The 25,872-nt window shown below is 54.0% G+C and overlaps 1 protein-coding gene across 3 annotated transcripts in view; it reads right to left on the reverse strand.

The window, feature by feature from the left end:
• Nucleotides 1-25,872, reverse strand: part of DCLK1 (doublecortin like kinase 1) — a 287,967-nt gene that overhangs the window by 64,407 nt on the left and 197,688 nt on the right. For 2 of the 3 annotated variants that reach the window (XM_077159033.1, XM_077159032.1), the window contains exons 5-6: nt 17,767-17,883; nt 5,508-5,602 (exon numbers count right to left, since the gene is read on the reverse strand). In XM_077159033.1, coding sequence (XP_077015148.1) covers nt 5,508-5,602; nt 17,767-17,883 — 212 coding nt within the window. Of the gene's footprint in view, nt 1-5,507; nt 5,603-6,307; nt 6,420-17,766; nt 17,884-25,872 lie in introns of those variants that run through there. The other variant, XM_077159034.1, reaches the window with a different exon arrangement.

Raw genomic sequence — 25,872 nt, forward strand, 5'->3', positions numbered from 1 at the left:
GTAACTTACAGGACTATAAATCGACAGTAAAATTTGCTAGTTGAACAATTTATTATGGAGGATAAATCAATTAACATTTAAACAGTATATGACAACTGAATTTTTCTCCATCTTGAATCACAAGTTTGTTTTTAAACTTCTGTTTTCAAGTAAAATTGAGAAAAGCCTCCAAATGGCATCACACATTATTAATTTATCACCTACTGAGATATGTCAAGCCCATAGAATATCAAAAGCATGCTTCGCAAGCCTTAAATTGTTAGTGTTTGAACTAGTAAAAGTGAACGATCACTAGGCTATTATGGCTTAAATACAATAGACTAGACACATCGCCGTAAATTTTAAAACTTACAATTTAAAAATTGTTTGGATTTAAAAACAATTATTTTATGTTTAAACAAAGTAGACTATATCTTTTAAAATAGAGCAGGAGAAGAAGAGAATTAGTAGGAAAATGTTTGACAATGCGCATTATAATCACAGACTTACTTGGTTTAACACAAAAGAAGTTTTGCATATGGATATTCCCAAAGCACCATTGAGAGCCATGGCTTCTTAGAATGCAGATTTGGATATTTGGGGCCTGAGTTATAAACCGTCATTTAAGAGACCTTTGCTTCTCAAACAGATTTTTTTTTGGTGGGGGGGTATCTTGTATGGGGGGGTCACATTTAATTCTTTTTCCATGTGAGTGTCCCATTACTGCAGCACCATCAAATAGATTATTTAGAAGAAATCCAGACACTTTTTTTTTAGGTCTGTGTATTAAAAAAAAAAGAAGTACCTAGCTTTAGCCTTCATATATTTTAAAACTCACATACATGGTCATAAGGAAAAATTACATTATTTACTTGTAACAATGCCAGTGAGAAAGTTCTCCATGTTGGCATCTAGCTTAAAGTTGTATTTATGTTGTCTCCAATGAAAGATAATTAAAAAAAATAAAATTTACTCATCAGCAAAAGTAAAGTTCTAATGTCTAATGTTAGAGTCTTTGTGAAATGTGCCTCGGATACAATTTTTTCCTTCAATCATATTAAACCACATAATGACAAGGCACTTTGCCTACTATTCCAGGAAGAGAAAAAAGAATCTAATTAAACATTTTAATTATTTTGCACTAAAAACATCCTCAAAATCAACAACCCAAATTTTAGAAAAGAAGATAACTTTAAGAAAAATATGTTTACTAGTGCCATTCCAATCTGCTTTATGGAAAGTGCAGAAAAATTGTATCTACGTGTTCAGTTATGAGTAAAAAGGAAAACCCACTACAGACACTGTGACTCTGTGGCTCTGTATTGCTAAATCATTGCTATGCTCTTGTTCTCGATATTGGGTCCAAATAGGAAATTCACAAAGCGGCAGCCTCGCTCAATCAAAACCTGCAGCACCCGAGGGAGGTGGTCCAAACTCCCGCTTAGTTCTCGAGGCAGGAGACATGGAAACATCCCTTCCAGGACAAGCATGGGGAATGTGACCTGCCTGTGCAGCTTCTCTCACGTGCTTTGGGCTTTACCATTTCAAGATATGCAAAACTTTTCTGTATATTTGCCGTTAGACTTAGGAAACGTGAAACCTTCACCCATCACAAACCATAGACCTCGCTCCACTGTCTTTTACACTGAGTCCAAATCGTCCGAAGAGAGCGGGCGGCACAGGCCCTGGAAGATAAGGCGGGACAGATGCGTTTACTCGGTGATCCCCTCGATGCCCTGTTCCTCTCCGGGGGTGGACGCCGCACCCACCAGCAGCCCCTTCAGGGTCACCACGTTTGGACATGGAGAAAGGCAACACTTGAGAAACCACCGGAACAAAGGACCCGCATTTTGCCTTACTGGCAGGGAGACGCCGTCGGGTCTGCTCGTGGGCGCTGGCCTGCCTGCTGTCCCCTCCGCTGTCCTGTCGGGCTTGGCGGCCCCTAGGCTGCCCGGACCCTCCCTCTCCCACTGGCGCACGTGGCGAATTCCGCTCCCGGGGCCACTCAACAGCCGCAGATACACAAAGCGTCAGCCCCCCAAACGCTGCCTCCTCCACACCCACGCTGGCCCACGCCGGCCTTGGGCGCCCCTTCCTCCCCCCACCCCCTTCCCTGCCACTAGATCTCTCTGTGGGAGCCTGGCAACGCTGCAGCGTCTTCTCCATGCCACACCGCCCACTCCCGGCGTCACTGCTAATCCACAAAGCCAACACGGGGGCGGGCCACGGCAGCTCCGTGGGGCCACACAGCCCAGCACGCTCCCTCCCGAGGAAGAGAGCAGGCAGAGTGCAGGGGCGAAGGGCCTGCTGCAGGCGCTAGTCGGCCTCTCGAGACGGCAGCTGGAATAACAGTCCTCTGGGAAAGTGGGGGTCTGCACGCACCCCACCACAAGGGCTTTTAGGAAGAGGAGTGTCTGCGCTCTTAATGTACATGGCATTCTAAAATGCCAAAGAGATGACACTAAACATAGGACTTGAAAACAAGAAAACCAAAAACGCTGATTAATCAGACAATCTATTGCAAGATCTAGTTTTTCTTATTTGTGAAGAAAGCAGTCAAATGTCTCAATTAAAAAAAACACACTTATGCTCCTGCGTTTTAAAATGGGGTAGGAAGAGTGCATGCATGTGTGCGTGTGTGTTTGCGCACGGAGGAGCCAGTCAACTCATTTTCCCCGGCCCTGTTGCTAAGCAACACAGAAGGAAAAATAGAAGTAGCTACTGTTTTCCAATTTGCAATAAAAAGAGTTAATTTATTCTTTGAAGTATCTTCTTTTAGCACATGCCATATTTCACTTATGCCAGCGTCTCCTGCACTGGAGTGTAGCTGAGCATTTGAGAAGAACATTAACCGAATTTAAAACGGAACCAGTTTTTAGGGATCAACTTGGCCCATTCGAGCTGGGGAAGGGCACTGGATGCCCCAGCTCGAGACGTGCCCCTGTCCACAGGAACCCGTGTCCAGCGCTGCAGCCGGTGGGATGGCCTGAAAGCGGCAGGTGCATGGGTGGAGGACACTCATTTTGGCCGGAACCTGAGCCAACTCTGAGTGTGAGCTCACGGCATGCGCTCAGGAGACACCTTCCACGATGATAAACCCTTTGTCCCCCTAAAACAAATGCAAATGGTTTTCTTTCTCAAGCACGGTGCTTGCATTATAGTTTAAAAGGTACAGTAAAGAGCCAATAAGCAAAGCGTATCTTGTGGTCCTTTCCCCAGTGCTGGACATGCTAATTGCCAGGGCTGGCCCCGGCGTCAGGAAGCGGCTCAGCAGTCCTGCCTCAGCTGGACAGATCCCAGTGAGGCAGACAGAGGCTGGCAGAAGCAAATTCTGCCAAGACATGGAGAGTGGCCCAAGTGCTTTCCACATCCGAGATGAGCCCGGCAGGCAGCAGGGAGGGAGAGAGGCAGAGCTCTACAGGATGGTACCTGGTTACTCTCAACCCCAACACCTCTGCAGAACCCCTTCAGAAACCCCGAATCTGAGTTTAATGAGCTCAGGGTATGCAGTAAGGTGCACTCTCGTGAGAGAAGAGGGTGTGCAGGGAGGTGTGTGCTCGCGAGAGAAGAGAGTGTGCAGGGAGGTGCACGCTCACGAGAGAAGAGAGTGTGCAGGGAGGTGCACGCTTGTGAGGGAAGAGGGTGTCCAGGGAGGTGCACACTCGCGAGAGAAGAGGGTGTGAGGAGGTGCACACTCGCAAGAGAAGAGGATGTGCAGGGAGGTGCACGCTCGCGAGAGAAGAGGGTGTGCAGGGAGGTGCACGCTCATAGGCAGAAGAGGGTGGGCAGTGAGGTGCAGCTCACGAGGGAAGACGGTGTGCAGGGAGGTGCACACTCATGGGCAAAAGAGGGTTGCTGTGAGGTGAACGCTCATGAGCAGAAGAGGTTGTGCTGTGAGGTGCACGCCCACAAGGGAAGAGGGTGTGCAGGGAGGTACACACCCATGACCAAACGAGGGTGTACTGTGAGGTGCACGCTCATGAGGGAAGAGGGCTCCGTGAAGGGGCTGTGCTGTGCTTCGGAGCTGGCTGGGGAGCATCCATGAGCAAAGGCAGCACAGCCCCAACCGCAGGGACGGGCCTCAGGGTATTCGGCCCAGCCTCACTAGCAAGGCTTGTGCTTCCAAATGCCCCGAGGCCATGGCCAGGGAGCCTGCAGAGTGACGCCCAGGGGCAGGGACGGTGTGGGCGCGAGCTCCACCTGCACAGCATCTCTCCTGCTGTATCCCCAGATGAGACCCACGGGGACGGACCCACCCGAGGTGGAGCATCCAGTCTTGGCGCCAAGTCCCCAGCGACACCTGCTGCCAGGTGAAGCGCTGGAGGAAGGCAAAAGGCTCCAAAGGGAGGGGACTCGTGGGGGGCCGGGCAGTGCTCAGGTTTCCACCCGGATACGGCTGCCACTTATGCGGCTTCCACGTACGCAACGTGGGAGTTTAGCTTTAAAACAAATACCTAAGAAACCAAACCAACATCCAGTGTGTGAATTCAGTAGCCTGGAGGGGCCCTGCTGCTGAAAACATGCAGAAGCCTCATCACCAAACCTCCTTAGGGCACAAGCACGTGGATCTCCTTCCTGGGCTTCCATTACTTCACGGCCCCCTTCTCTCCTGTTACCCTTGCTTTGGAATCACTGGAGAAGCCCAGCGGTGCAGGGTGCGAGCTGATGAGAACCTGCGGCAAAGCACCGTCCCCCGCTGTTCCCTGACACCCGCTGCTCCCAATGTCTGCTGCTCCCCGAACTCTGCTGCTCCCGACCTGCACTCCTCCCCATCCCCTGCTGCCCCCTGACACCTGCTGCTCCCCGGCCCCCGGTGCTCCTGACCTGCGCTGCTCCTTGTCCCCTGCTGCCCCCTGACACCTGCTGCTCCCTGTCCCCCACTGCTCCCGGTCCCCTACTGCTCCCCATTCCCTGCTGCCCCCCTGACCTCTGCTGCTCCCTGAACCCCACTGCTCCCTACCTCTGCTGCTCCCCATTCCCCCACTGCCCCGGACCCCTGCTGCTCCCTGTCCCCCACTGCTCCCCATCACCAGCTGCTTCCCATCCCCCGCTGCTCCCCGTCACCCACTTCCCTAGCCAGAAGAAACTGACACTGTTTGCAGAAACCCCTGTGTCCTGATCTCTAAGCTCAGCATCTCATCTTTGTTACACAAGAGGCTGACCACAAGTGCAAGTAGTGAGGAAAGCAAAGGCCTCATGTGGGGCTCATTCACAGGATGCCTCCTCGGCGGACCCCCACACTCTGGGCCACCATTCCCCTGCCCTGGGCCGGCCCCTGTCCCCCAGCTGGCGGCGGGTCGATGATGACAGCTCTTCCAACGCATTACAGCCTGGGACGCCTTGGGGGTGCCTCCTCCTCTGAATTAAGTGGGGATGTGCTACCGGGCAACGCCAAGCCCTGTTCCGGCTAAGAGAAGCCACAGTGAGCGCCTGCCTTGCCAGCGTTCTCACCTGGCCACAGACGGCCCTGCCAAAAGCCCTATGCAGCCGCCGGGCCTCCCCCCAAAGTGGCCCTGCAGCTTCCTTACCCTCTGCTTGCGCAGGCTTCCCGGGCTCGTGGGGGACGGGCTTGGAGACTTCCCTGAGCGGGGAGTGGAGAGCTGGCTACCAGGAGTCCCGTTCACTAAAAGGACAAAGAATCACAGAGAGAAACAGCACGTTAAAGGAGTGAACAATTGGAGAGGGACAGTGGCTAAAAGTCCGGACTCTTTATTATATGCAGTCATGAAAAAAAAAGCCCCAGGGAATGACCTTCTACAGAAATTCACAGTTTTGTTAACCCTCTGTGCAACGTAGCAGCGGGATGCATGATAAATTATAAGTGCACTTTTTGCAACTTGCTGGAGACTCTGAGAACGGTGGCTGTGTGCCCACAGGTGCAGGACTCTTCCAAGGGGCTGGCCAGGGGCCTCACCTCGCTCTCTAGTTGAGCTGCCCAGCACCACCCGGGAGGGGCAGGAGCAGCAGGGCTCGCCAGCGGCAGGCTCAGCACCGCGTCAGAGGCGCCCGCCACACTTCTGATTAATAACTCATCGCGCCCTGGTCGCCCCGCGCCCCACACAATGGACCCGCCTCCGGTAGCCCAAGCAATGGGCCACAGATGCTCAGCAATGCCTGTCTCTGCCCGTGACGGGAGACAAAAGCTGTTTTCCAGCAAGTTTAAATCCCTGGATTCTACCCGGTTCCCGAGCCGTTATGCAGCGGTATCACAAAAGCGAGTCAGAGCCCGGAACCCGAGGCAGCCACTCCTCCCAGAGTAGGGCACCTCTGCTGCCTGCGGGGCCGCAGGTGAGGGCGCAGGGCCGGGTGCCGGCGAAGTCCAGCTTACCTTCTATGAGCTCTAACATGGGCGCGGCTTCGGGCCCCTCCCGGGCTGCTCGGCGCGAGGGAGAGGAGCAGCTGCGTCCCCGCGGGCTCCGCTCGGCTGCCGCGAGCTGCCACCACCCCGCCCGCCCCCGCCCGCCCCCGCCGGCCGGAAGCCCAGCCTTTTTGGGAGCGCTCTGAGTCACAGGCAGGAGCCTCCGCGCGCGGCCCAGTGACTCATCCCAAACCCAGCGACACTCACTCCCCGGAAGCCGGAAAGTGCTGGGAGACGGGACGGATTTCTCAGGCCCGGAGGGGCCCCCAGAGCTCCTCTGGTTGTCTGCCCCCAAAGCAATGGTTTGTCTTTGAAATGTGTTCACTGCTTTTGTTTGAAAGAGAAATGAGAAGAAAGGCACCTGTCTGCAGCGTGACAGGAGACAGAGCCAGGCTCTGGCCTTGAGGGGACCCCACAACTGGGACCGCAGAGCCAGCCAGGACCCCAAAGTCATTCAGGACCCCTCAGCCAGCTGGGACCCCTCAGCCAGCTGGGATTCCACAGCCTCTGGGACCCCTCAGCCAGCTGGGATCCCACAGCCTCTGGGACCCCTCAGCCAGCTGGGATCCCACAGCCTCTGGGGCCCCACAGCCAGGACCCCAAAGTCATTCAGGACCCCACAGCCAGCCGGGACCCCTCAGCCAGCTGGGATCCCACAGCCTCTGGGGCTCCACAGCCAGGACCCCAAAGTCATTCGGGACCCCACAGCCAGCCGGGAACAGCTAGCTGGGACCCCTCAGCCAGCTGGGATCCCACAGTCTCTGGGGCCCCACAGCCTCTGGGGCCCCACAGCCAACTGGGATCACAGAGCCAGGACCCCAAACCCAGCTGGGACCCCACAGCCAGCCGGGACCCCACAGCCAGGACTCCAAAGTCAACTGGGACCCCACAGCCAGCTGGGACCCCACAGCCAGGACCCCAAACCCAGTTGGGACCCCACAGCCAGCCGGGACCCCACACCCAGGACTCCAAAGTCAGCTGGGACCCCACAGCCAGCCGGGACCCCACAGCCAGGACTCCAAAGTCAGCTGGGACCCCACAGCCAGCCGGGACCCCACAGCTGGGACCCACAGCCAGCTGGGACGCCACAGCCAGGACTCCAAAGTCAGCTGGGACCCCACAGCCAGGACCTCGAGGCACAGGGCTCAGAAGGGGTTGGCAGCGACATGCCACGAAGGGAAGAGGTGCCCCAGCTGCGCATGGAGGACAGGTTTTGTGAGCGTATTTCCTTGACCACGTCTAGCCCCACTTTAGGACACGCCTAGCAGCCACACAGGTCAAAAGACAGAGGCAGAAATGAGCCAAGGGGAGCAGATACAGTGTCACCCTCTTCTCAACAACTTAAGGGGAAACAAAGAGAGAATGCGCAGACTCCCAGGAAGACAGCCGTGCGGATGCCTTGCTTAGAAAGCAGCATGAAGCGTCCACAACAAAACCTGTCATGGGTGCTGTATGAAGCAGGCACCAGCAATCCAAATAACGGGAACTTGGGTGTCAGGAGGCTGCTCCTGCCCGAGCTGGGCTGGGCCCCGAAGGCCCGGTAGGTGGTCTGTGCCGACCGCAGAGCACTTCAGCTTCTTAACCTCTCTCCTGTCCTTAGAACGACAGCCATAAATTACAGATAGGCTGATGATGGCAGACAGACAGATGATGGACAGGTGGGATGAAGGTAGATGGATGTCAGATGGAATGATGGGTGGCAGAGGGTGGTTGCTAGGTGATGCATCAATTGATAGACAGCAGGTGACTAACAGGTGATAGGGATGCCTAGTTGCACCTCATCTGACCCACACGACAACGCCAGCAAGTGGGCAGTATCAGCTCCCCCATTTCACAGATGAGGAAACTGAGGCATAAAGACAATAAGCACCTTGCCCAGCAAACACGGGGCAGAGCCAGATGTTTTCCTAGCAATGCAGGATCTGCACGCTGCCCCTCAACATGGCCCCATCACTAGCAACTGCAGGGAAGGCTCTTGGGGTCCAGGCGGGCACAGGCCCCAGGGAGGGAGTGGGGTGGGGGTGGGGGGTCGGAGGAGTGGTTGGGGCAGGCAGGAAGGAGAAGCACCCCAGGCGTGGCACCAAGGCTAAGCGGGAGGGTCCAGGGGCAAGACGGGCTGAGCCGGGAGGGACCCGAAAGTGGGAGCTACAGCATTTGGTTTGTACCCGGCGGGCAGAGCACGGAGCGATGTGGAGCCACGGGACCCAAAATCCCCTGCCCCCTGCCAAGAGTGGACAGGAGGGCACAGTACTGGCAAAGGGGCATGCGTCAGGAGAAGCTGGGCAGGAGGCAGCACCCTGGAGGCCCTCTAGTCGGTGAAGCTCTGCGGCGGGGGGACGCCAAGGAGACATCTCCAAGAGATAGGGTGCCAAGGCAGGACTCACCGTGGACGCCTGAGGGGGGGTGGGGGCTACAGGACACCTTGGAGCCGGCTGGCAGTACTGAGGGCACGTGTGCCCTGCAGTGGGCTCTGGCGTTTGTCTTGCATCAGGCGAGAAACTGACGTGCAGGGAAGTGACCTCCCGCCGACTTGCGGTGGCGGAGCTAGAGCTGCTCTCATGCATGTCTCACTCAGAAAACTGCGAGTGGCCCAGCGTGGCAGCTGTCCACAACACCCGTCTCCTGTGTGCAGGGCTGAGGCACAGAAACACAGGTTTCTCTCCCCTGACCCTCCACCTTCATTTCATGTCCAGCCCGGGGCCTCCAGGAAAACGCCTCTTAGGTGCCAACCGAGCCCTTCATCACCAGACGTTTTTGGAGCTTGGGGGGGACACGGTCTGTATTGTCACGCCGGGTCGGGGGTGGGCCACTGCCCTCTCCCGTCCCAGCTCAGCAGGCACCGAGTGCTGACGGTGCTGAGGAGGTGTGTGGCTCCATGGTCACGTTTTCATAAATATTTACACAAAGGGTCTTGAGGCTCGGAATCTAGGCAACTTGAACCGATCTGTTTGGCATTTTCCCCGTAGCTTCCCCAAACTGCCGGCTGTAGAACGCTCTAGAACAGTGAAGAACTTGCTCTCACAGACCTGCTGTCCTAGGCAGGAAGTCTGCTGTGCGACCTGCGGGCTGTGCCAGGTAGATCAGACACCCAGGCAAGGCGGCTGGGGATATCCGCAGAGGTCAGCTGGAGCCAAGGGGGGAGCGGGTTGGGGCAGCGGGGTGGCTGGGGACGGGGTTGAAGGGACAGGGGTAGGGTGTGGCTGCATAAGCGCGAGCAGGGCAGGTGTGCAGGGAACACGATCTAGTGCAAGGCAGGGAGGGCGGGTGTGGTTCAGAAGGAAACCGGCCCCCTGCAGGGCTTTATGCAGGTTGAGGCAGGGGCCCAGGCACCGCCTGCACACCTGCCTGAGGAAGCACCCTGTGGCGAGACGGGCCCTGGCGAGGTGGGAGGGGACAACGTAAGCCAGGAGCGCACCCTTCTCCTCCTGCAGGAGCCCCGCACCTGCCCTCCCCTCCCAGGGCTCACCTCCACCCAGGTATTTAGCAGGTTTCCTTCCCCTCTGAAGTCTCCCCCAAACGTGTCTCTCCTGCCCTGACCGTTTCCCAGGAAGGAGGTGGGGCCCTGCTCAGGTCCCGGCCCCTGCCGCTGCCCCTGTCACTGTGCCTCTGTTCCCAGGCCTGGGGCGCTTCCCGGCCTTGCTGAAAATCCCTCTTTCACAGCCAGGCCACACCCGACCCCTCGGCCCTGTGCCCGACTCGCGTTGTCTGCAGCCGATCCTGGGATCCTCTGCGTCCTTCCGCGTCCCGCAAGCGCCCGGGCCCCGCCATGCGTGCAGTTGGGAAGGGCCGCCCCGCCACCCTCAGAGCCCCACAGCCACGTCCAGCCAGGGTTTAAGCCGGGCAGTTGGGAATGTCCTGGGCCCCAGAGAGGCGTGTTCACAGGCACAGACGCAGTAACCCTTCCAGCGGCCTTGCCTAGCGGAATCGGGCTCTTTCCATTTAAAAACCAGGGAGTTTCAAATACCTGTTCCATGACTGCAAACACCCGTGGACAGCAGGGCTTTCCTGCGGTCAGCTGGTGGCCTCCCTCTGCGTGCTTAGAGCCCGTCCGTGCTCACGCTGGCATGTGCCGCATAGGCAGTGCCCGGGCTCAGGCACCTGCTGGGGCTCCAAGGAGAGGCTGTTATTCCACGGGAGAAGTTGGCTAATCAATCGAGTGGGAATAAAAACCCTGAACAAAGAAACCCACTGTTCTTCTAAAGGATCCAAGAATAGGTCAACATTTCGAAATCTGTCACTTTTAAGGAAGGCTGTTGCAGTGGAAATGCCAGGTAGGTAAACATGATTTTCTTATATTTTTAATTTTTTAAATTTTATTTACTTCTACTTTTTAATTGTCAAATGGTTTATTTCTGGAATAGTTTCATTTAGAAAATTCTCATAATGAAATTTATTTTCTTATACTTTTAATTTTAAGAGAATAATTTGAACTGAGATTCTACCTTATCAGTTTTTACTGAAATCTTGTAGTGCATATCACACTCTGACTTTCGGAGAGCTTTTGTTATAACTCCTATCCACAGATAAAGGAGTTAGTTCTTTACACTTACTTCAGCTTTAAAGTTCACACTTGAGGACACACCTGCGCTCCCAAGATGCACAGGAGGAGCGTCACACTGTGGGACTTGCGGTAGGCCGCGCTGCGTGAAGCCCTATGCCTGCTCCGCTCCTTTAGGGAACTGTGGCTTTTCTTTTCTGTGTTTTACAATCTCTTAGGGAGACTCCAGTCCATGAGCTGGGCCCTGACCGCATGGGTGCCTGGCGCCCTGTCTGTGCATTACGACGCTTTCTCCCTCCTTTTTTGTTTGCTTCTGGCTCCTTCTGCCGGCTCTGGGCCCTTCTGTGGTAGACGCCGGGCGCAGTCACAGGCACGGAGGCTCTGCCGACCTCTGACCCCACGGGGCTCTGCCAGCCAGCGACACTCCCGGCGCCCGTCAGTGCTGAGAAGGGCCACGCGGGGAAGGGGCACGCCTGCCACCTGGGCACCACGCTTGGGCCCGTGGGGCTGGGTGGGGACTCCCCGAAGGGACAGCACTGAGCGTGACCCCCCGAGCCCCGCACCCGGCTGCCACCTGCTCGCATGGTGCCTGTGCAAGGCTGCACCCAGGCCCACCCTGGCCCTCCCCAGCCCGTCTCTAGAAGCGGAGGCAGGACGTCGTCTCCTTCAAAAGCAATAAAAGCTGCAGGTCCTACATGGGCGACAACATTTCATTTAGTGTGACCACGGCATCGTTACCAATAGCCGGGGGCAGGAGGACCCGGAAGATACGAATGACGAATGGGCAGTGTGTTCCAGTTTCTGCACGACGAGGAAGAGGGGTACTGGACAAAGACGGACATCACTTCAAATTCTAGGTTACTGCTCTTGGGAGAAAGAAACAAAGTAAAGCTTCCTAACGACAAAGCATCATGTCCATGTGGTTCAGGGCTTGGGGTGAGCGTCAGCGCAGACGGTGCTGAGGTAACAGTTCCCGCGCTGGCCTGTGCCTTACGGGGCGCGCAGACTGGGCCGTGGCAGGAAAACCACAACTTCACCCCTTCCCATGGCCACCGCTGAGTAGAAGCAGGAGTCGGGGCAGTGGAGGGGCCGGGGGACTTCCCCGATGCCCAGTGCCCCGTGCCCAAGAGAGCGTCCTGGGCTGAGACTGGGAGTCAGTGTGTCAGCCATGGCTGTCCGCAGAGCGGCTGCTCCGTCAACCCTCTGAGTCACAAACGACCTGGCTCCAGGGGCTGGCCCCTGACCTCTAACCTCCCTGGGCCAAAAGAGGGTCCCTGCTCGTCTCCATGAGCTCCCATTTCCCACACCTGGTAGGGCGTGCCACCAAGTTGGTGCAGGGTGGAGACTGGCCGCTGGGCAACATAGCACGTCCTATGGCCTGGCCTCTGGGGAGGGGAGCAGCTGTGGAGGTGGCGCCAAACCAGGGGCACCGACTGCCCCAGCCTCAGGGGCACCAACTGCCCCAGCCTCAAGGGCACCGACTGCCCCAGCCTTGAGGGCACTGACTGCCCCAGCCTTGGGGGCACTGACTGCCCCAGCCTCGAGGGCACCGACTGCCTCAGCCTCGGGGGCACCGACTGCCCCAGCCTCGGGGGCACCGACTGCCTCAGCCTCGGGGGCACCGACTGCCCCAGCCTCGGGGGCACCGACGGTCTCAGCCTCAGGGGGACCGACTGCCCCAGCCTCGAGGGCACCGACTGTCTCAGTCTCAGGGGCACCAACTGCCTCAGCCTTGGGGGCACCGACTGTCTCAGCCTCGGGGGCACTGACTCCCTCAGCCTTGCTGGCACCGACTGTCTCAGCCTCAGGGGCACCGACTGCCTCAGCCTCGGGGGCACTGACTGCCCCAGCCTCGGGGACACCGACTGACCCAGCCTTGAGGGCACCGACTGCTTTCAGTCTCGGGGGCACGACTCCCTCAGCCTCGGGGGCACCTACTCCCTCAGCCTCGGGGGCACCGACTGCCTCAGCCTCGGGGGCACAACTCCCACAGCCTCGGGGGCACTTACTCCCTCAGCCTCGAGGGCACCGACTGTCTCAGCCACGCCGACAGAGTGACGTCCCGATAAACCCTGCGCTGACGCCCAGCTGATCCCCTCTTGTGGAAACACGGCCCAACGCTGCATTCTGCAGGTGGGACGGTCGTTAGCGGTGGGACTCTCCCAGGCCTTGCCCTGTGGGCCTCTTCATTGGGCCCCGTCTGATCTGCATCCTTTCCTCTCCTGAGTCTGGTCAGTTTCTGCAAATGACCGTGCCTGAGTGCACAGAGGGAGCTTCTGAATTTGCAGGCAGTTGGTCCAAAGCGAGGTTGGCCTTGGGAAGCCCAGACCTGAGGCCGTGTTGGAAGTGAGGGCAGGAGAGGGAAGTCCTCCGCCATAGCCTGCAAAGTTCAGCCACGTCCGAGTACTTAGCGTCAGAACCCTTTGCACTCTCCAAGTTGGAATCATCCAGAAGGTGGTAAGTGAAGCAGGACCAAGAAGCTGTCACTGCCTATTGGAAGCTGTTATATAAGTAGGAACAACTGGATGTGACATCTTCTGGGTCGAAATGCAGGAAGCAGAAATTGCTACATGCAAAAAGGCTCATATAAAACAAAATATGGTTGCTGTTCTAGTTTGCTAGTTGCTGGAATGCGATGTACCAGAAACTGCAAGTTTATAGTTGTAAGGCTGTGAAAATGTCCCAACTAAAAGCAAGGCTATAGAAATGTTCAATCTAAGGCATCCAGGGAAAAAATACCTTGGATCAAGAAGGCTGATGAAGTTCAGGGTTTCTCTCTCATCTGGAAAGGCACATGGCGAACATGGCAACGTCTGCTAGCTTCCTCTCCAGGCCCCTTGTTTCATGAAATTCCCCCAGGGGTGGTTTTTTTCCCTCATCTCCAAAAGTCTGTGGGCGGGTGGGCTCTGTGCTGTTTCCAAACAGTTCCTTCTTCAAGGGCTCCAGTAAGCACCCCACCTTGAATGGGTGGAGACACAGCTCCTTGCAGACCACCTAGGTTACCACCCTGATTAGGGCCACATCTCCACGGATAATCAAAAACTCCCACCCAGCAATACTGAGTGAAGATTAAAGGACATGGCTTTTCTGGGGTCCATAAATTCAAAGCAGCACAGTTGCCATATGACTAATTTTCTGACCTACAAGTTGAGGGTACTTTGAATGAAGTGTTAATATTTCGAGAACATACTGAATCTAGAACAGATTTGGATTCCACTGTCTTTATGAAAATGAAGCTACCTGAATGGCTTACTCACCACAAACTCCTACTGCTGGTCAACGCAACCAAATTTTAACTAAAGTTGAAAAGTCTTCATGAAAACGATTAGAAAAATTAAAATATAGTGTGAAAGCTTATCAGTGTGAAAGGTCTTGAACTTGATACTGCATTTAAGGTGGATACAAAAGTGAATATCTTTGCTCTTAGGAAATGTACATGCAAGTGTTATCTGTTCAAGGAGGCTGACCTGTGCAACCTACTCTCAAACGTTTAGAAAATTGGTAGATAAATGATAAACAGACATATAGATGGGTTGATACATATGCAGATAAATAGAATTATACAGCAAATGTGGCAAAATATCAAAACTGATGGACCTGCCTGCAACCCCGTTGCTAGGTATATACCTGGAGGAACTGAGTGTGGGGACACGAATGGACATTTGCACACTGTATCTACAGTGGACGTGTTCAAGATTCACAGTGATGGAGGTGGCCTAAGGGTACACTGACTGAGGAACGAAAGGGGGAACTGTGGTGTGTACATGCACCCACTACTGAGCTGCTACAAGATAGGAGAATGAAACTTAACGACTGTATGTTGAATGAAAGAAAGACAAATACTATCATGTTTCATCATATGGACTAACTATAATATAAAAGCTCGGTGAACTGAAGTCGAGAGCATGGTTACCAGGTTGGGGGCTACCGTAAAGGGTCCTGGACTGTAAGCTCTTACAGCCACCACATATATTCAGGAGTTGTAACTGTTATTTCTAAATTCTGAGATGCTGAGCTGTTTGTTTATAACCTGGAAGTTCCCAGAAACTTCAAATATTTATGTGACACCTGAGACTCAGAGTTAGAGCTCTGAAGCTATGAAAGTCAGCAGAACCCCATATAGTAACTGTTCAAAAAGTTGAAAAACTGATCAGACTTTGAGTAGAAATATGAAGGAAGCAGATCTGGATAGGACTAAGGTAAATCAGAACACAGGGTAGAGGATGCTATCATCCATATTTCAAAACTTCAACTTTCATGTGAGACCAAAGGGAGAGATGTTTATTTGGTGGAAAATTTGTATTTTGGGTAGTGCATTACCTAATTTAACTTGCATGGTCTGTTTGGTTGAACATCATAAGTACGTGGAATCTTGAATAGGGTGTAAGATCTTGTTGGTTTGCCCAGGTTAGTGTGATGCCGTGATATATCACAGAGTGATTTGAACAGTGAATAAACAAGTATTTGCAAAGTCCCCTTGGGGGACTGGGGAGAAAAGAGGAAAATTCAACTTCCCCATTTGGAGAATCCCTGGTATTCTCGCAAGCAGTGGGGACAACCAAATCAATAGGCTGAGGCCTTGATCTTGGGGTTTGCCCCTATGAAACCTATTCCTGCAAATGATAGGCTAAGCTTACTTAAAATTAGGCCTAAGAGTCACCCCCAGAGAACTTTTGCTGCTCAGATGTGGCCTCTCTCTCTCTAAGCCAACAGGGCAAGCAAACTCACTGCCCCCCCTCTACGTGGGACATGACTCCCAGGGGTGGTAAATTTCCCTGGCAACGTGGGGCAGAAATCCCAGGGATGAGCCAGGACTGGATTGAGAAAACCTTCTTGACCAAAATGGGGAAGAGAGAAATGCGACAAAATAAAGTTTTAGTGGCCGAGAGATTTCAAACAGAGTTGAGAGGTTATCCTGGAGGTTATTCTTATGCGTTATATAGATATTCCTTTTTAGTTATGGTATACTGTAGTGACTAGAAGGAAGTACCAGAAACTGTTGAGCTGTGTTCCAGTAGTCTTGAGTCTTGAAGACAATTGTATATATGACATAGCTTTTGCAATGTGACTATGTGATTGTGAAAACTTTGTGTCTGATGCTCTTTTTATCTACAGTATGGACAAACGAGTAAAAAATATGGATAAAAATAAATAAGTAATAAGGGGATAAGGGGTAAAATAAATTGAGTAGATGGAAATACTAGTGGTCAATGAGTGGGAGGGGTAAGGAGTATGGGATATATGAGTTTTTTCTTTTTTTTTAATTTTTTTCTGGAGTGATGCAAATGCTCTAAAAATGATCATGGTGAAGAATATACCACTATGTGATAATATTGTGAGCCACTGATCGTACACCATATATGGAATGTATGTGTGTGAAGATTTATCAATAAAAATATTTTTAAAAATTGGTTGATCTGGGTGTCTGTGGTGGGGGTTGGTTGGAGTCCTCTGTATAGGTTTTATATTATTATTATTATGTATTATTAGCATGGGCAGGCACCAGGAATTGAACCCGGGTCTCCGGCATGGCAGGCGAGAATTAGAGTCCTCTGTATAGGTTTTATATTATTATTATTATGTATTATTAGCATGGGCAGGCACCAGGAATTGAACCCGGGTCTCCGGCATGGCAGGCGAGAATGAGAGTTCTCTGTATAGGTTTTATATTATTTTTATTTATTTAGCATGGGCAGGTACCAGGAACTGAACCTGGGTCTCTGGCATGGCAGGCGAGAATTCTACCTGCTGAATTCCACCTTTGCACTGCCCTGTATTATTTTTGCAATGTTACTGTAAGTTGAAATTATTTCATGGTAACAAGCTTAAGAAGAAAGAAAACAACTAAACTAAAAACGTTAAGAGCTGTACTGCATATTGACTCTCATAAGACATCTATAATGTAAAAGAGAAGACTCTGGATTAATGACTCATTATTAGGTGTTCTGCCCCCATGTCTGCTATTTTTTCATTCCTGGATGTGCTGGCTTGAAACTGCCGTGCATCCGAGAAAAGCCATGTTTTTCATTCATCCCGATTTAGTGTTGCTGGGTGGGATCTTTCTGGCTAAGCTGTCTCCACGGTGATGTGACCCGCCCTGTTGTGGTGGTAACTTCTGATTGGATGGATTCATGGAGGTGTGTCTCCACCCACTCAGAGGGGTCGCTTCCTGGAGGCCTTTGAGAGGAACCGCTTTGGAGAAAGCTCAGAGCTGACAGAGACGCAGACATCTGGAGGTGCCCGGAGTGCCGAGAGAGAGAGGAGATGCCTCGACAGGGGCGTCTGGCGATGCCCAGCTTGGCAGACGTCACCATGTGTCTTCCCAGGAGATGCTAACCAGCCCTGCCCACCCTGACGCTGGGCTGGGGGCCTCCCAGGCCATGAGACAGCTTCCTGTTTAAGAATGCTACGTGGCAGCTATCATTGCAGCAACAGTGACAAAGGACGGCAGACACCACACCACGCCAAATGTGAGAAGGACCTATACCCGAGAACCTCCAAGCAAAACCCAACCAACCCAAGGAAAAGCCTCCCAGCGAGTCACATCAGGAGGAGGAGGAGGAGGGTGGCTGGGCGTGAGCCCCAGGGAGAGGACGGGCCCCGTGGGGTACCGGCCACGAAGGAGCCTGGGGGGTATCAAAGGTGTGCAAAGTGTCCAACAGCATGGACTGAAAACTGCTCCTGACGAATCCCAGGGCAGGCATGCTTGGACAGCGGTGGAGCTGGGGGGCAGCCCGGGCGCTCCCACTGGAGTTGATGAATCTTCTGGAGCTTTCCGAGGGCTTAAGGCCTGTTCGGCCAGCCCACAATCTGCTCAGCTGCCCTAAGGGCTCGGAAGTCCTGGTCCAGGCCTGACAGGGGGTAAACCTGAGATTGGGGGGGTGGGGGATGGCGGGGGTGCAGAAGGGGTGGGGGTGGGGGCGGTGCTTACCGGAGCTGGTGGACGCGGGCGACTTGCTGCGCCTGGATGGCCCCGGGCTCTTGGTGGCGCCTCTGCGGGCCGACGCCGTGATCTTGGTGTAGGATGTGGACTTCACCACGCGGCACTCTGCGGAGAGGACAGACCATCAGCAGGAGCGGGGTTGCTCAGGACAGGCCCTGCTGCCTGCCCAGCCATGGGGGGAGCAGGGGGTCCAGGGGGGAGCAGGGGGCCCAGATGGCGCCCAGCAGGGCCCCCAATTCCCTGCCCCAATGGGCCATCCGGGTTCCAGCTGTGGAACAGCCCTGGCCAGGCTCCCTCCCGCCTCCGCGTCTCTCGGGAGAAGCTGCTCCTTCCTCCACATGAAGGCCCCGAAGGAAGAAAGTCTGACTTTGTGAGCTGGCGGGGGGGAGGTGCCGGGAGACCCCCACGGCAGCAGGGCTGAGCCAACGGCAGCTGGGGTCTCACGACGCAGCTCAGCGTGGGGGCTGAGGGCCCACAGTTTCATGGTCCTCAAGTTCGACTGCAAAGACCCTGAGGAGCCAAGGGTTTGTGTCCTCTTCCAGGGCCCTGCCTGACCGCGCACCCACACGCCGTGTCCCCAAGAAACAGCCCCACTGATCGGGGAAGACCCCTAGGCCGTGAGGACTGCAGCACCCACTGCGACAGGCTAGTACGCACAACATTAAAGTGCCCGTGATGGCTCATTGCCCGGCAATAGTTATTCTTTTGGGGGGGGGATTATACAAACTTTTGCCACTTTCTCTACTCATTTTCATGTTTAAATAAAATCAGGAATAGTCTGTACATCTTGATCTGTTACTGGACTTTTTCACAACACACTCCAGTGTACACATTTTCCCTGAGTCATTTTCGGGTTAGCTGTCGAGTGTTTTCCCTGATGGACATTCCATAATTTCCTTAACCAAGTCCCTATGGCAGCAGTTAACTTCAGTATTTCACTGTCACACTGAATTATTCAATAACATGCTTGCAAACAGTGTGCAGTTATCTGATATTTTCCTTGGGATAAATGTAGTCCTTGGCACTCAGAACTGAGTTTCTACCAACTACAAACCCTGGGCTCATTTCAGCTGCTCAAAACTTTGCGGATAAAATGGGACGGGAGAGTCAAAAGGAAAGGGCTCTTGAAAGCTTCTAACAAATTGCCCTCCAAAAAGGCTGAACCCAATTATGCGTTCACCAAACGGTGAGACAGGCCCCTGCCTGAGCCCCCGCAATTGTAGGGATTGTCTTAGAAAAACAACATTGCTAATTTCTAATCAAACCTATAAATCCATTGCTTTTAATCTGACCTGGTTTGACTGCCAATGAAGCAGGGGTTTTTTTCATATGCTTATTCGCCATTTAGACTTCTTCTATTGTAATTACCAATTCATGCCCTTTGCCCATTTCTGGTTGGGAAGTCCTTTTTAGAATTATAAATTAAGGATTTGTCCCTTTGCCTATCATGTTATATTTATCTTTTTTAAGTAGTTATTTAGACATGTTAGTCTTTTAAATGTGGCATTCTTTTTAGGTACCATAGTTTAAAATTACTTACTGTCTAATCTATTAACTTTTCCATTAGGACTTTTTTTTGTTTTATCATTTTATACTTCAATTAAAAAGTCATGATTCCCAACCCGATTCTGATGCCTGAATTTAACTTTGAAGTTTTTCTTCCCCATCCAATGCAATTTCTAGTTTTCAAGGCTCAAAACGTGATTCTCCCCATTCCATATCCTGAATGTCTTACACACTTTCTCTACTTTACCCTTTTCCTGTTTTTTCTAACATCCAAACCAACAAAGCAGCTCATGTGGTTTCGTCAAACATGAACATGAGAGTCTATGAAATGTCACTGTCACAGCCTCGGGCGGGCAGCAGCGGGAGCAGCGCCCACGGTGGAGCGCGGCAGGGGACAGGCTGCTGTGCTGGGCGCTGCACCTCGGCTGGCCCTGGCTCCCCACTCCCCTGGGGGCAGGGGGGCTCCACTGGAGACTTGAATTTCTTAAAAAAAAATTCACCCAAACTGCACTGGGAAACGCTGCCATACGGGAGAAGCCGAGACCTAAGGGCCACGTGGGGGTGGCCTGGGGGCACGAGGACCCTGGGGGCCGCGTGGGGGTGGAGTGGCCTGGGGCACCCTGACCTGAGGGCCACGTGGGGGCACGAGGACCCTGGGGACGGCGTGGGGGCAGAGTGGCCTGGGGCACCCTGACCTGAGGGCCACATGGGGGCACGAGGACCCTGGGGGCGGCGTGGGGGCAGAGTGGCCTGGGGCACCCTGACCTGAGGGCCACGTGGGGGCACAAGGACCCTGGGGGCGGCGTGGGGGCAGAGTGGCCTGGGGCGCCCTGACCTGAGGGCCACGTGGGGGTGTGGGGACCCTGGGGGCGGCGTGGCCCTGAGGCGCCTGGGTGCGGGGGTCTGGAGCGCGGCTTCAGGGTGCTGCCAGGGGTCCCGCGGGTGCCGTCTTCTGCTGAGCCCCAGGCACCTCTGGTCCCACGTTCGCCAGGACCCCCTGGGTGCCCAGCAGAGGCCCCAGGGTGGCGGGCACAGGGCGCTGCACGCGTGGAGTGGCGACCAGGCCGCGGACCCCATGCTGGGGAAGTGAGGTTTATGAACGAATCGCTCTTCAGTATTATTAGTTTGGATGAGTCAGAATGTGAAAGCGGGCCGGGTGCTGGGCTTCTCGCCCAGGCCACCCCCATGGAGACGCCACGTAATTTTCAAACAACAGCGGCCAACGTGCCACGTCCAGCTGGCAGGGCCAAGGCGGCAGACGAGTGTAGCAAGCGGGCGCGTGCGAGCCTGGATGGCCGCGGTGCCGGAAACATCAGAAGATGCTTTGCTGGAAGCGCTTCCCTCGCGTCCTCAAACCTAGCTTGCACCCTATTACAAATAGCTCATCACTATTCGTTTGTGAGTTTTCCTCCCCACTCACTGGACACTAATACCTGGCTCGTTAGAAACATGTCCTCGCTGCCCAGTAGACACGCCCTCGACTCCTGTGCGGACTCGCTGGACCGGTCCACCCTCTCGTACACATGAGGCTCCAGAGCCGAGGCCCCCCGACGCCCCGGCCTGATGCGGAGCTCCAAGCACGTGCTTCCGGAAGCTTCCCTGTGCGCCCACGTCAGCAGCAGGCAAGTCGGGCTGGTGGTGACCAGCGCAAAGGACGGTAAACAACTAGTTCTCACGTCAGCATTCAATTAAACATTCACAACGCGGAGGCTCCGATTCCATGAGAATGTCCACCGTGCCAGGGGAAAGGAAAAGGAAGTCTCCTGTCACTAGTCTGAAGAGGAGCTCGGGGTCGCCCCCGGAGTCTGCACAGCACGGATCTCGTTCCATTTGCTCCCAGGAAAAGAGCAAAGCTTCCCAAGTCACATTGATTATTAAGACAATTCTAAAAGGCTTGGCCTGAACTTAAACAGAAACAAAAACATGCATAATAGCTACTGCTTTCTACGGTCAAAAAAATCCAAGTGAAGAAAATTACAGCTCCAAGCCTCTTTCCCATTGAAGTTTTGATTTTAAGTATTTTAACTAAGTGGGAATTGTACTTTATAATGTAGAAAAATGTCATGAAGAAGAACAAATGCTTAATTACTTTAGAGAGAAAGCCAAAATCTTTTTTAGCTTAAAACCACAATTTAGAAACCTTATGAGCACCACATGAGCTAAATGACCAGTGGAGCAGAAAGAACTTTGTTCACAGAGGGGACACTCAGCTGTGGAAGGACGAAAGCCAGCCATCGTCCTCCCTGCCCCAGCACTGTCCCCGGGTGACCTCTGCTCATGCCGACACTTGGGCACCCGGTGCTGGCCATCACCATGGGGCCACGTCCCGCTGCTGTGGTCCCCCGGGGGGCCGTCCTGTCTCTTGGCCCTGAGGCTGGTGGCATCCCCGAAGTACAGGAAATGGAGATTTTGCAGATGCAAAATAATCTCCCCTTGCGCAAGCCCCAGCTCCAGACATGGGGTGCTGCGAGGGGAAGGAGCCTGGAGAAAGGACAGCGTCCTCGGCCCTGTTCCTGGCGGCCGAGAACCTTCAGCAGACCCTCTCCTAGGGGCAAGGGTGGGGGCCCCAAGCGTCAGCAGGAGGTGCTGGAGACGCGATGACAGGGCTCGTGGGAGGCCGCCCTGCAGGGACACCGTGTCCTCTGGGGCCGCCGGGCCCTTGGGGCTGATGTCCAGCCCTGGTCACAGGCTGCGGGCACACAGACACGGGCTGTGTGGTCTCCCCAGCTCCTCACGTGCAGCAGGATAAAAATGCACGCAGGCAGAGGCCTCTCAGCGCAGCCCAGGGAGGCCCAGCTGCTCTGGGCAGCTTCGTCTAGAAGAATCCATCAGCAGCAGCTTCATACTCTCCGCCTTATCCTGACTGCAAAGGCCACCACTTGGCAAAGGCACTGAGCGTCAGAGTGGAAGAACATGCCCCTCTGCTGCCATAGGCAAAGGAAGCACGCTCAGTTCTACGGGTATTTTACAAAAATAGCACAAGCTTAATGACCCAAACAGAGAACTGGCAATTCTGGCTCTTTAACTCTCTATCAGCTAGACTCCTTTGACTTTATTTTCTCTAGTTTTCTCATTGTGGTAACAGTATGTGACATAAAGGTCCCCCCTTTACCACTCCTATGTGTGCGTCAGAGGCATGAGTTACGCTCACAGCCGCGTGCTGCCATCACACCGTGCGCTGTCCAAGCCTCCCTCAGCCCAAACAGAAGCCTCAGGTCAGCCTGGGCCTCCAGTGACCGCCCACCACTGCAGAGCGGCCTAGTCTAGACGCTCACCCGGGGGTCCGACAGCGTCTGCCCTTCGGTGGCTGGCTGACCACACACAGCATCAGGTCTTCAAGGTCCACCCACGTCGTGGCAGGTCCAGATGCTCCTTCCTTCTCATGGCCAAGTGTGGACCACTTTCCGTCCTGGGCGGCTTCCACCTTTCAGTACTATGGGGAAGGTACTTAGTAGCAGAAACATCTGGGAGTTCTGTGTTTGACCAGCAGGACTTCTTTTAGGTCACCCTTACATGTTTGTACTCGCTGAGCTGGAGGGAACCCGAGCCTACTTGTCAAGGTGATGGCCAGCCATTGGCGCCCTGTCCACCGCCCGTGCACGCCCTTTCCTCCTGCCTCGTCAAGTGGCTGCCCAGCCACCCGCAGCCTCTGCAGCAGCCGGGAGGTCACCACCTCATGTCCATGGCTTCCCAAGCTCACCGCATCCTGGTTAGTCTCCAGCTTGCCAACGTGGCTGAGCAAACAGGGCCTTCCTGTACAACTGACAGCTGAAGTTTTCTCCCGCTCCATACTTCCCGCAGCCTGGCAGGAAAATCGAAAGGGAAGTTTCATGCAGGATTCGCCTCGGTGTCCGCCCACAAAGCCCCGAGGCCATCACCTGCTTTCCATGCTGCCTGAGGTCGGTGTGGACCCCACACTGCAGTCAGCCCCGCAGCCACTGCTGTGGGCTCTGGGAGGAGTGCTGCTCCCCCAGCCCCATCCGTGGCATGTCAGGGGTAAAAGCCACCAAGGAGGAAAAACGCTAGGAAACAGCTTTTAAGAAAGAAGGTATTTAGCACAGTAAGCTGGAGGAAGAGGCCTCAGCTGGAGCAGCTTCAGTGGGAAACAGATTTTAGAAAACACAGCCCAGGACCCAGACTGGCCGCCAAAATCCAAGCCCGCAGCAGGCACAGGGCGGGCTCCTGTGCTGCCTCCGGGCAACCAGCAGGCAGCTCCCCTGGGGACACTGGTGTCACCACGTGACCTCCGCAGCCCACAGGGCTTCCTTGTGCTAACGCACAGCGAGAACGTTCATTCTTCCACCCAGGAGAGGCGTCGGGGTCCAGGGTGACTGGGGGGCTCAGCTCCAGGGAGCTGCCCACCTGGGCCCGTCCGTCTCCACCGGCCGCCTGAGTGCTCTCGTCCCCAATCCTCACTCTCCCGTGGGGGACAGTGCTGTGCTCCAGGGGCTCCCCAAGTGCAGCCATCGTCTCGGGGCCCCTGGCAAGCAGGTTCAAGTTTAACCCGCGGCCCCATAAGGCAACCTTATTAGGAAATAGGGCTTTTGAAAATGCAGTTAGTTAAGATGAGGCCAAACAGTGTCAGGATGGGCTTTGATCCAATAGGGCTGGGGCCCTTACAGGGGCAGCCAGAGGGAGCCGGGAGGCGGCCGTGTGAGACCCGAAGTGGAGCGGCTCATCTCAGGGACACCAAGGACGGTGGCCACCACCAGAAGCCAGGAGGAGCAGGGAAGGGGCTCCCCGTCAGAGCACAGAGGGAGCCGGGCGTGCCAGCAGCTTGGCCCTGGGTGCCTCGTGGGACACGTTTTGTTGGGGACCTTTGGGCCACAGCAGCCCTGGGAACCTAACAGCAGGGACACTGCATGGCTCGTTCTGCCAGACCTTGGCCTCTTGATGCTGGCGTCACTCCTCTCCTCCCCCACGGCCGCTGCCATCTAGTGCTGGAGGCTCCGTGCCAGTTGGGACTGATGGCCAGGCATGACATTCTAGATGCTTCTCACTCTACCTTCCTACATTATTCAAAACATAAACCAAATTCATGTTTCCCCCCCTCCCCAAAGAGCTCTTATCCATGAATCGGTCTCAAGATTCTAAGGGTCATCTTTTAATTTTCCTTTACTTCCATCTTGCATCAATGTTAGTTCTGTGGACTCTTTCTCTGCAATATGTTTAGACTCAGCTGTGCATCCTGTCTCTGTAGCCACTACCCCAGACCAGCCCGAAGTCTATGACAGGATGGTCTAACCTAGGTCCTAACTCCTGAAATCTGTCACTGTTACCTTAAATTAGGATTTGAGATGTGTTAAGAATCGAGCGGGGGAGTGACCCTGATTCTCTGAGTGGGCCCTAAACTGGGTCCCAAATGCCGCTGTAGAGGAGAGGCAGAGGAAGATGTGATGCAGCAGATGGCAATGAGGCCTCCCACGTGAGGCATCACACCTCAGGCCTTGACGATGAAGGCGGGGCCACAAGCCAAGGAATGCAAGGAAGAGCCGAGGAACAGCTCCTCCCCTAGGGCGTCTGGGGGGACTGCAGCCCTGCCGACACCTTGATTTTCTACAAGTGAATAGATTTTGGACCTCTGACCTCCAGAATTGTAAGAGAATAAATGCATGCTGTTTTAAGATAACTTTGCGGTAATTTGTTGCAGCAGGCATAAGAAACTAATAAACCTGTATTACGAACATGGCTTTCTTGATTGTCCAATTGCTCGACTTATCCTACTCACAGCTCCCTGACAATGTTCCAAAAGCACTGTTACTTTACTTCCCTGGTGAACTCTTACTTTCATCAAAAACCAACCAACCAACGAGCTGTCCATCCATCCATCCACCCAACCATCTAACAAACCAATCATTCAACCAATCAAACAAATAAACTCTTCAAACAAATCCTTTCTTATTATTCTTTACCATCTCTAAAGGTCTCCTCTCCTATTATTCTGTCACCCCAGCTCACACTTCTTACTGAGGTAAATTCTTTTTATATTCTCTAACTTCCTTAACAGCTCTTGAATTAGGACTCTGAAGGGATGAGCCTTAGAGAGGTTTGTCACTTTTACTAAGTCTCAGAGCAAGTAATCGCCGCAGGTTGGGTCTGCGCCCAGCTCCATCCTATTTCAAAGTCTTGGAGTTTCACCACTTTACAGCACCGATTTCCTGAGCATGTCCTCTTCCGAGCAGTTTCCCTAATTAATTCCACACCCACCCACTCACCCGTCCAAGCGCTGTGCTGGGCAGCCATCACCTCACACACAATGGGAAGGGGTCATCGTGGCACATGCAGACGCGGTGGTCTGCCTGGACACGAAGCACAGCCTCAGACCCCTGTATGATGCTGAGCAAATCATCTGGCTGCTACTCAGGCTACTCAGAGGAAAATGGGGCTAAGGTATCGACACCCGAGGCCGCCGTGAGGGTTAAAGAACATAAATATACAAAGAGCAGTTAGAAAAATGCCTCAAAACCGTTGACTATTATACGATTATACACAAAGCAAATCTGAAAATAATGCAAACACACTTCATACCCTTAAATAAGATGGGAGAATGAGGCAAGAACTGACTGCTATATCATTGTTATTATTGGT

The sequence above is a fragment of the Tamandua tetradactyla genome, chromosome 4, assembly GCF_023851605.1.
Source record: "Tamandua tetradactyla isolate mTamTet1 chromosome 4, mTamTet1.pri, whole genome shotgun sequence".
NCBI classification, from domain to species: domain Eukaryota; kingdom Metazoa; phylum Chordata; class Mammalia; order Pilosa; family Myrmecophagidae; genus Tamandua; species Tamandua tetradactyla.